Below are 11,517 nucleotides of genomic sequence, written 5' to 3' on the forward strand. Positions count from 1 at the left end.
CTCTCCCCACTCCCATTTTTCTTTTTCTTTTTATAATCTCAGGAAACAACATCTGGTTTTAATATATGAGTACTAAAGATCTTGTATACAGGTCTATGAATGTGTGTCTATACTATATTGATAATTGTGACCACCAAGGAAGGCCCTTAGGGAAGGAAGGAATAGGCCGAAATGTGTTTGGTCGTCAGTAGGAAAGTGTTTACCCATCATGAGTATTAGTATTTGATAAGCTTTTATAAGTCTGATACTTAGATAAAGATTTTTATCAGTATATGTTCTAACATGTGTACACCATAATAAATATTTGTACTTTTATAATATACATTGCTAGCTTATCCCTTTGGTTCGCAGGTCCACCAGTGGGGCCACAACCAGTGTTCCCTCTAAGCTGAGTTAGTATGAGCTAGCTCACAGGTTTTTAGCCTCCGGCTCACACATTTTTGTCTTCGCTCAGGAAGAAGGGCTCCAGAGCAAATTAACTTATGCAGTAGCCAAATCACTCACTCACAATTTTAATGCCAGTAGCTCACCAAGTAGAATTTTTGCTCACAAGACTCCACAGCTTAGAGGGAACATTGGCCACAACTCCAGAAGCTCTCCTACTGTTGCCCCACAAGCACCACAAATACAGAGAAGAACTGCCCCAGACACAGTGTTCCATCTTTACCTTTTATCCATCTTTACCTTTATCCAGTCCCCTCTTGTAGCTCTCTATGCTTGTAGCCACCACCACTTCCTGTAGCAGTTAATTCTTTTATGATAATAACCAATATTTTTTTAAAAATATATATTTTTCCCGTCACAGGCTCCCCTTTCTTCTAAATCTGGAACAACTTCCTTTAATCTGTTCTAAGACTACTACTCATTAATTTAATTGAGTTCCCATGAGTTCTTGCAGGGCTATTTTTGGGCAGGAACGGAGTTCCAGCTGGCTCCCAAATTGGCCATGCCCAGCAGGAACTCACTAGCATAATAGGCCACACCCAACAGCAGAAACTCATTAGGATTGGCTACATTAGGTGGCCTAACATGCAAAGGAGTTCCTGCTACAAAAAAAGCCCTGGGTTTTGACAACAAACAAGGTAAACAGAATAACAACCAAAATATGTTATTCTGGATAACACACTTCTGGTGTGGATAACCACACTTCTGGTAGCATGGGGGTGCGGTCTAATGTGCTAATGAGCTGTGGTGTCAGGGGTGTGGCCCAATATGCTAATGAGTTCCTGCTGTTGGGTGTGGCCTATTATGCTAATGAGTTCCTGCTGGGCTTTTTCTACAAAAAGAGCCCTGATATTGTGAGAAAGGGAGAAAAGTACTTCTTTCTCTACCTCCTCCATCCCATGGATAATTTTGTAAACCTCGATCATGTCACCCCTCAGTCATTGTCTCTGCAAGCTAAAGAGCCCTAACCTCTTTAACTGTTCTTCATAGGGAAAGGTGGATATCTATATCCTATTGCTCCAGTGCCTAACCTGCTCATCTGTCATCTTTTCCAGACCAGTGAACAAGCTCAGTTAATCTCTTTTATTTAGAAACAGAATGATTTATCTTTAAAAGAGTTGCCATGAACTAATCAAGTGGTGACAAAAATACATTTGCAAAATAAAATAAAATGCAATAAATAATAGTTTGCTTCAGCTTCCTGAAATATAACAGTTCGAATGGCATCTGGGTTTCACATCAGTGCTTGATTTCGGATCTGAAGTAAACGGGTGGTGATCTTCACAGACTCATCATGCTGGAGCCTCCATCTGGGTTCCTATCCTAATCCTGGGTTCATGACTCATCCCAATGAACTCTGTGTGAAGGAGGAAGTTAATTCTTTGCAGTATAAGCTTACTGGAGGTCTAGTTCTGGGGTGTCAGACACTTCAGAATTTACTATACCACTGCAAGATGGTTCAGGGTGGAGGGGGTGAATGGGGGTGTCACTTGGGTCTACATGTCGCTTTGCCTGGGTAGGCAGCATGTTGGGTCAACCCCAGTCCCTTTTATCAAAACCCACAGCTTCCTGACAGCCATGACATCAGTTCAACATTTCAGCCGATGAATAAATGGAAACAGAATGTACGGCCAGTCTGATTCCTGCCGTTTACAGCAAGGTATTTTGCTAAAAATAGTGACGTTCTCATATGTTCTCATAGGTTACAAATAAATGGCTCTCAAAAGCTCATACCCTAAAAAAATCTTGTTAGTCTCTAAGGTGGTACTGGACTTGTATCTAGCCTGCTCTGCTGCAGACCAATATGGCTACCCTCTGAAACTATTTATAACCTATGAGAACATTTGCTCGGTTCCTAGCAAATAATGAGATCACATCTAATAATTAAAGTATCATAACAAAATGGGATGTTTCTGGCAAATCCACCTATATACAGCAGAGCAGACATCAAATTTGGGTTTTTTGTTCTTTATTCCTCCGCAGTTTTCATCTCCAGCAGAGCTCGGTGGTTCTTGGAACCTGCAAAAGAAAGGAGAAGATAATTCCGCACCAGGGCTTAAGGCTGTGGCAACTCTTCCCTGTCCTAATAAGAAGCCACTTGTGTGTCTCTCCCCCCCAGCTCTGCCTTTCCTCCCCATTTCAGTTCCTGGTGCTTTTCGTATCAACCATTATATAAAATCTCCAGAAATGTTGAAGCCCTAGGGGGGGGGGGACTTTTTTTCAGTATTTTTTTCCAGTTTAAAGGGAAACGAAAACATATACAATATTTATTTTTTTATCAAAACTAAATATATTTAAATAAATTATTTAAAAAACAAGCCCAGAAGCACCTTAGACACCAACAAGATATTCAGGGTATGAGCTGTCAAGAGTCAAAGTTCCCTTCTTGATATCATCAGATCCCTCATTTGATGAAGGAATCTTTGGCTGCAGTCACACACACTAAATAATCCACTTTCAATCCACTTTCCAACTAGATTTTTACTGTGACCGATTTCACACAAGAGCTGCGCCGCAGTCGCGCCTCCCTTTGCCCCACTTCTATTGGTCAATTTCCCACTTGAAGCCGCGCGGCCACATTTTGACCCGCGGCTTCACCCGATTTTCCTCGCGGTTTTGTGATCCTGTTTTTTGAGGATCACAAAGCCGCGGGGAAAATCGGGCAAAGCCGCAGGGCAAAATGCGGCTGTGCAATTATTTAGTGTGTGTGTGACCACAGCCTTAGACACTCAAAAGCTCATATCCTAAAAAAATCTCGTTAGTCTCTAAGGTGGTACTGGACTTGTATCTAGCCTGCTCTACTGCTGACCAGCACCACTGCCCTCTGAAACTAGTTATAACCTAGTACATAAAATCTTCCTGTGTTGAGCAGTGTTCCCTCTAAGCTGATTTTTTTAGCCTCCAGCTGTCTTAGCTCAGGAAGGATGGCTCCTGAGCAAACTGATTCATGCAGTAACCAAATTGCTCACTCACAACCTTATTGCCAGTAGCTCACAAAAATAGAATTTTTGCTCACAAGACTCCATAGCTTAGAGGGAGCATTGGTGTTGAATATTTATTGTAATTTAAAAGAATGAATGGGCCTTGAGAGGGCCAGGCAACGGGGAGTGCAAACACTGCTTTCACAAAAGGTGGTCTCGTCAAGCCCCTCATGCCCTAGTAAGGAAAGGCACCCAAGGGTCCAATGGGAGGCATGGGCTCTGTTCCTGCTAAGGAGGATAGTGAAGGCAAATGCCGCCTTTTGCCCAGGAACAGGCCAGGCAGCTGCAAAAGAACAGTGGGGAGAGACCACAGTAGATGCCTCCACTCCTACACCCTGGAGCAGTCTTCTAATCACACACCTGCTGCTGGGCACATACCAGCCATATAAATATGGAGCGATGGAGACAGGCATCGGAGAAAGGCACAGCGCAGTGGGAAGTTGCAGGCATAGCAAGTCCCACGCGTCACTAGGAAGCCCCGCAAACATTCCCACACATGGCTGAAATTTTGCCCAAGCAAACATAATTACATGGGGTGGCCTTACGATTACCAACTGGTCTGGGGTAAAAATGTCCTGCTCCTTTCAGAGTGTGGAAATGGGTAAAGTTTGTTTATGGCCTCACCTTAAAAAAGGTAAAGGTTCCCTTGCTCGAAAGCCAGTCGAATCCGACTCTAGGGTTGTGGTGCTCAGCTCCGTTTCAAAGCCGAAGAGCCAGCACTGTCTGAAGGCGTTTCCGTGGTCATGTGGCCGGCATGACTAAACACCAAGGCGCACGGAACACTGTTACCTTCCCACCGAAGCGGTACCTATTTATCTACTTGCAATTTCTTGCTTTCGAACTGCTAGGTTGGCAGGAGCTGGAACTAGAGACGGGAGCTCACTCCGTCATGCGGCACACTCGGGTCTTGAACTGCTGAACTACCAACCTTCCACAGCCTGCAGTTCAGCGTCTTAACCACTTGAGCCACCGCAGCTCCCTGCATCACCTTATAAGTAGCCTATTAAGCCTTTATTAAAGGGACAGGTTGTTTTTCTCCAGCCAGTTGGCAAGTCTTAGGGTTGCCAGGTCTGGGTTGGGAAAATACCTGGAGACTTTGGGGGTTGATCTGGGAGAGGGTGGGTTTTTTTGGGGGGAGGGGCCTCAGCATGATGCCATAGAGTCCACCCTTCAAAGCGGCCATTTTCTCCAGGGGAGCTTATCTCTGTCAACTGGAGAGCAGTTGTAAAAAGCGGGAGATCTCCAGGCCCCACCTGGAGGCTGGCAACCCTAGCAAGGCTAGATGTGCCCCGCACGCTGATGGGCTGCCTCACATGCACAAACCTAGTGGTTATCTTGGTGTGAAGATTTCTTTTTAAAAAATCAATGGTTATTAATTAATGGTTATTATTATAAAAAATGGAGACGAGAACAATGTAAGCTGCTTTGGGTCCCAATTGTGTTGAAAGTCAGGGTATAAATGAAATAAATCAGACAAGTGATCTGGGGGAGGGCATAATCTGGGCTCATTTCTTGCCCTCCTTGCAAGATCATACCCTGCACACCCACTGGACCACCCCCTCAGCCCTCTCCAGTTGTGAGATGCCTGCTGAAGATAGCTGAGGTCAGCAAAAAAGCTGGGGGTCGAAACCAATCCCTGTCTATCAAGCCCCAATGGAACAGATGCACAAACCACACTTTTATTGAAAGAGCGTCAGGAATACTGATAACAAGTCAGAGGAGTGGGGTTGCCAAGTCTCTTGCTGCAGCAGGGCTCCAGTGCTTTGGCCCGGTGCACTGACACAACAGCATCTCAGGAGGCATCAGTACTTAGGACACCACAGCATCACAGGGAGGTCACTGACAGCACAGCATCCCTGCTTACCAAGGAGAGGGACATCTGTGCTAGTCAAACAATGGCCCCTGCCACACGGCAGGGGAAAAGCCTCTAAAAGCGCGCCTTTTAAAAGTTGAGACACCGCGGCGGGATCCCACGGATCCCCTGGCTGCGGCGCCTTTTCTCCCCGGCGCGATGAGATGCCGGGGAGAAACCAGGGCCCTGACAGGGAGCCTGCCAAACTGCGCATGCTCCGACATGCGCATGCTCCGACATGTCGGAGCATGCACAGTTCGGCTAGGGGCCGGGGATGCGCCGGCGCAAAGACGCGTCATCCGGATGAACCACCTCGGTAGGTGGTTCACTTTTGACGTGCCGCAGCCGGGGAAAGGGCCAGATCGGAGACGGGATCGCGGGATCGCGCCCGTTTGCTCCGTCTCCAATCTGGCCCACTCCCGGCCCAAAACGCCTCGTGTGAACGGGGCCAGTAGTTGGTTAAGCAGCTTGTAGTGGTGCAGGAGCCAGGCTGGACGGAGAGAGCTGGCAACCCCACAGCAGAACAGCCAGAGGCACACTGGTCACTGCAGCTGTTGGTCATATTGCAAGACTAGCAGAAGGTTGTCATCATACTGGGAAAGGGGTCTTTCCCAGGTTCTTCCTGGGGGGGAGGGTAACTAGTTATTGCCTCCCTTTGCTTTTTGAGCTCGGAGTTCATTTGCCATGCAAAGTACCCTTTCTGTGGGATTTCTACACCAAAGTCCCCTCCCCCGGCCTTGTGTGTTCTAAATATGCTTAACAGAAGACAGATTTCTGGTTGGTTCCAGATTTCTGCAATACAAATCCTATCACACTGATTATTGGATGTCCCTTCCTGTTGACTGTATTTACTTATTCCACGTAATCCGCCTTGAGTCCCAGTGAGAAAGGTGGTATACAACAACGTAAATAAAATAAGAGTGCCTGTGCCACAGTCCTTTGAGAAGCGTCAGGGCAACAGCACAGCAGGTTCAGGCTACTGGCTCCACAGGCCACCCAGGGAGATCCAAGTTACTAGAGAACAGCAAGCAGATCCTGTCTACTCCTCTCCTTCTGGATGCAAACACATCTTGGATCTGAGTGTTGTGCATTTTTAAAGACAGTACACATTCGCTGACTCTGCCATCCTAAACAGGGGCACATACTTCTAAACCCATTACTTCAATAGACTTTGATGGGTTTAGATCTGCTTTGGATGGCACTGCAATGTTTTACATCATCTTACATAAAAATCTCCACACTGCACTTTGTGAGTGCATATACTCTTTGTATAAAAATGCATTTATCTTATTTCAAAAGACAATATATTTCTTAGAAGGTTTTTGTGTATGTGCCCCAACTATTTTCCCCCCACTAGAAATGGGGGGGGGGGGAGGAGAGAGAAAACCTTCTGAGCAGTAGAGAAATATAAGATAAAACATTTCCCTCCAAATTCGTCTGTTCCCCCCCGCCCCCAGGCCTTCACATCTCTTCATCTGAGCATCTATCTTTTCCTGTCTGATAAAGACGGGGGCCACTTAATATGAAATGGTGCAAATGGTACTCAGTGCTAATTCTCATGATACGAAGTTCTCATAGTCACCACAATGAGTTTGTTTCAGGCATGCTGTGGCAGTTCCGTGCCTCTCAGATGCACGCAGGCCCAGTTCTGATCAGGGCAACAGAATGCAAAGAGAATGGCCTTCAGCCTCCCCCCCCCCACCTCATTTTCACATCTGAGGAACTGCTATTTATTCCACTGAGAAACTTACGTGTAGCTGCCATTACAAAGACGAGTCAAAGAACACCCATCACATGTCTGTTATAAAGTCCTCATGGTAGACACAAGGGGTGTGATCTAGGGCTGCCAAATGCAGCCGGGGGGCGGGGATTCCCCCGCTTCAGACCTCCGATTACCGGCGCGCCGGAATCGGGGCCCGGGGGAAACCCCACCCCCATGTGCGCGTCACCCAGAAGTGACGTCGCACGCTGGGGGCGGGGCCACACAATTTGAGGGGAAAACTCTTTGTTTTCCCCTCAAATCACGTGGCCCCGCCCCCAGCGTGCGACGTCACTTCCGGGTGACGCGCGCGCGCACGTGCCCGGGATCATCCGGGAGCCCCCCATTCCCGGATGATCTGAATTTGGCAACCCTAGTGTGATCACATGAGTTATCCCGACATAGCCACCGCTCCCCTCGAGATTAAATGGGCACAGTGACACAGCCATATCTGTCATGTGTTCCCCAGGCACACTCACCCCGTCATAGGATGACTTGGAGCTGGGTTAAAAAGGCACCACACCACAAGTTTTGGGCTCCCTGTGCATTCATTGCACATAGCTGGATGTCTGAATGTGGGGGAGTGCGCGCAAAATGGATTGGCGGTCTGAACCAGCAGATCCGTTTCTGCCGCTGGGGTGGTTTTTGGAGTTTTCGCCTAAAAATGCATGAGCGCATATGTGCCCACCTGCATTTTAAAAACTGACCAGGCAGCGCACTCCCGTGTCTGAGGCACTGCAGTAATGTGGATGCTTGACCATGGGACAGCCACGTGGGTAACCCGCAGCAGGGTGTGCTGTCTGGATGATATGCCCCACAACATTTTAAGCCGCCAGTGTGATCACACCCAAGTGCTTTGCATCATGTGAACTGACCCACAGATAATCCCCAAACTTTACTGGCCTGATGTTTTACTCTTTAGGGGGTTTTTTGGTGTTTTTTTTTTTTTAAATGGAAAGGCATTCTGGAGAATGAACAACTTACGCATACTGATGACCTGTAATCCACATCCATTTATTCTCTAATGAAGAAAAAAAGAGTCCAATCCAGTATGTCTGTGCATCCTCACTAATCTTCTTTAAGAAGTCCTGTATCACAAATAGAGTACATTTTACGTAACTAGAAAGTGCTGTCATTCTCTTGCTATGTTTCTGGAAATTATTCGTGATTGGCAAAAATCTCTTGGTGCAATTCAGAAGTGGGCTAAAGACAGTATTATCTCAAAAACAATTTCTAGCAATGGGGCCTTCATTTCAACAGTAGAAGGGGAGCATAAAACATTCTAAATATAAACAGACAAACAGAGACCCACAAGAAACTTGAGGTAGTGGCCATCTAATTCTCCCACTGTAATGTATTCAGCCTGACATGCCCGGACTTGCCTGGGCTGGCCAGGCACAACTCTTCAATAGCTTCATGTCCAAAGACAATGGGTCCGTAGGATCCTAGCCGGCCCAATCAAAGGGCCAGCTTCTCAGCCGGGAGACCAATGGTCGCCCGGTTACTGTAAATAGCCTATCGGGAGTAGGGGGTGTGTTTAGGTGTACTTGGTGGCGGGTTTTCTGAACATATATAACCAGCCTGCGAGCTGGTCCCTTCGTCTTTGTCCTGAACTAAATAAAGGTATGCTTAGCTGAAATCACTCTCCGTCTGCATACTTTTCACTGGCGACGAGGATGGGATCCACGACCCCATGAACAAAGACCCGGACGCCAACACGAGCACCGCACCGAGCCCCGACGCCGAGACCTCCGGGAACCGCGCCGCTTCGCTTCCCAGCTCTCCGGCAAACGCTCATCGCGCAGCTCCCGGCTCCGCTTCGCTCCCTGCTGACCCCGAGAGCAGCAGCGGCCTCCACAACGCTCCCGACGCCATCGCCGTTCCAGAGGCCACCCCACCACGTGGCTGCAACACAATGGCGACCGCGACCGCAACTGAAAGCCTGCCCGCTTTCGATCTCTCCCAGCCCTCGCTGTGGGACACCTGGCTGGACACGCTGGAGAGCCGCTTCACCATCCACAAGGTGGTGGATGACGCGATGAAGAAGGCTTACCTGCTGAGCCACTGCGGAATCCAGACCCATCGGCTCCTCAAGGACTTAATCTCGCCCAAACTAACGAAGGACGAGTCATACAGCTCCTTAGTCCAGGCCCTGACCGACCATCTGGCTCCCAAACCCACGAAGTACGTGGAGCGGTTGGACTTCTTCGCAAGAGTTCAGGCCTCCGGCGAAACCACCTCCGATTTTCTGGCGGCGCTGCGGAGCCTGGCGACCCGATGCTCCTTCCCCAGCCTCGACGATACCCTCCTGAACCAGTTCCTCGTCGGACTCCGGGAGCCGAAGCTGCAGAGGAAACTGGTGAGCCAGAACGATCTGAGCCTGGACAAGGCCATCCGGGAGGCCTCAGCATACGAACAAGCGCGACAAGACCGCCGCGCCAAGGCGGTCCACCGTACCCAAGTGAGCAGCGGCTCCGACGTCTCGGACCAAGAGGAAGTCCTACAACTCCGACAGCGGACTCAGCAGCGATCAAAACACGTATCCTCCAGGACCTCCAAGGCCCCGTCTCCAAGTCAGTGCGCCAGCTGCGGGGAGGATCACGAACGCAGGTCGTGCCGTTTCCGGAATGCGGTCTGCCGTTCCTGCAACAAGGCAGGACACATCGCCAAGGTCTGCCGGTCCAAGGGACAACGACCGAGATCGGCCACCCACCAGACCACCGCGGAACTGCCCCTGGAGCTCCACACCGTGTCGTCCCACTTTCCACAGCACCAGGTCTGTAACCTGCCCCCCGACGGCCCAAATAAAATGCATGTGACGGTCCTCATAGAGGGAGCCCCCTGCACCATGGAGATCGACACCGGGTCGACCTACTCCATAATATCCGCGGACACGCTCCGTGCACTGTGTCCTCGGGGGGGGCCACCACTACAGAAGTCACGGGGTTTCCGGTTACGGGACTTTAACAAAAACCCCGTGGCGGTGGTGGGCTGGGGCAAGTTCCGGGTCCAGTTTCAGGGTTTCAAGGGCCAACTGGACCTACTGGTTGTGGACCGGCCCCTCTCCAGCTTGTTGGGACTGGCCTGGTTCAAGGCCCTGGGGCTCTCCGTTACGGGCATCAACCAGGTTGGAGCGCAGGATTTCGGGGCGGTGTGCGCAGAATTTCCCCGCATCTTCGATGGGACCCTGGGGCGGTACACGGGCCCTGCCATTTCCCTGGACCTAGACCCCGCGATACGCCCCATCCGCATCAGGGCCCGGCTGCCCCCGATCTCCATGAGGCCGAAGGTGGAGGCCGAGCTCGATCGCCTAGTTGAGCAAGGCGTGCTAGAACCGGTGGCGTCGGCCCGGTGGGAGACCCCCATTGTCACACCACTCAAGCCGAACGGGGACGTCCGCATCTGCGCGGACTATAAATGCACCATAAACAAAGCCCTGCAGCCCCACGCGTACCCGGTGCCGGTAGTAAGCCAAGTGCTGGCAGCCCTGGCAGGGGCTCGGGTGTTCGGCAAACTGGACTTGGCCCAGGCGTACCAGCAGCTACCGGTGGACGCCGCCACGGCCGAGGCACAGACCATTGCGACCCACAAAGGGGCCTTCAAGGTGCACCGCCTCCAGTTCGGGGTCTCAGTCGCGCCGGGGATCTTTCAATCTTTTATGGATTCCCTCCTTAAAGGCATCCCCGGAGTTCAGCCGTTTCTAGACGACGTGCTGATCGCCGCGCCAGACCCCTCGTCCTTCGCAGACCGTCTGAGGGCCGTTTTACAACGCTTCGACGCGGCGGGCCTCAAGGTGAAACGGGAGAAGTGCCTACTGGGGGTGCCGCGGGTGGAGTTTCTGGGCTTCGCGGTGGACGCCGCCGGCCTGCACCCCTCCCAGGACAAGGTAGAAGCCATCACACACGCCCCGGCCCCGAAGTCCAAAACGGAGCTACAGGCGTTCCTAGGCCTGGTGAACTTCTACCACTCCTTTTTGCCCCTGAAGGCGGCCGTCGCGGAGCCGCTCCACCGCCTCCTCGACAAGTCGGCGCAATGGGCCTGGGGGCCACCACACGACGCAGCTTTCCAAACAATAAAGGACCTCCTGGTCTCTAATGCGGTCCTCGCCCATTTTGACGAGGCCCTTCCCGTGGTACTGGCGTGCGACGCTTCCCCCTATGGGGTCGGGGCGGTCCTGGGGCACAGACTACCGGATGGTCGCGAGGTCCCGGTGGCCTACTACTCGCGGACACTGTCGTCGGCCGAGCGCAACTACGCGCAGATCGACAAGGAGGCGTTGGCAATCGTGGCAGGGGTGAAAAAATTTCACCACTACTTGTACGGCCCCTGCTGGGCCTCCTCGCACCCGACCGGCAGACACCGCAGATAACCTCGCCCAGGGTGCTACGCTGGTCCATCTTCCTGGCGGGGTATGCGTACGACCTCGTCCATCGGCCCGGAAAGGCGATGGGCCACGCCGACGCACTGAGCCGCCTGCCCCT

At 50.9% G+C, this 11,517-nt stretch overlaps 1 protein-coding gene across 1 annotated transcript in view; it reads right to left on the reverse strand.

Moving 5' to 3' along the window:
• Positions 1-2,336: 2,336 nt before the first annotated feature.
• Positions 2,337-11,517, reverse strand: part of LOC107113548 (killer cell lectin-like receptor subfamily B member 1B allele A) — a 28,829-nt gene continuing 19,648 nt past the window's right edge. The window contains exons 5-6 of the mRNA XM_015414898.1: positions 3,804-3,925; positions 2,337-2,463 (exon numbers count right to left, since the gene is read on the reverse strand). Of these exons, the coding sequence (XP_015270384.1) occupies positions 2,337-2,463; positions 3,804-3,925 (249 nt within the window). The remainder of the gene's footprint in view (positions 2,464-3,803; positions 3,926-11,517) is intronic.

The sequence above is a fragment of the Gekko japonicus genome, unplaced genomic scaffold (genome assembly GCF_001447785.1).
Source record: "Gekko japonicus isolate JY-2015 unplaced genomic scaffold, Gekko_japonicus_V1.1 scaffold1695, whole genome shotgun sequence".
Taxonomy (NCBI): domain Eukaryota; kingdom Metazoa; phylum Chordata; class Lepidosauria; order Squamata; family Gekkonidae; genus Gekko; species Gekko japonicus.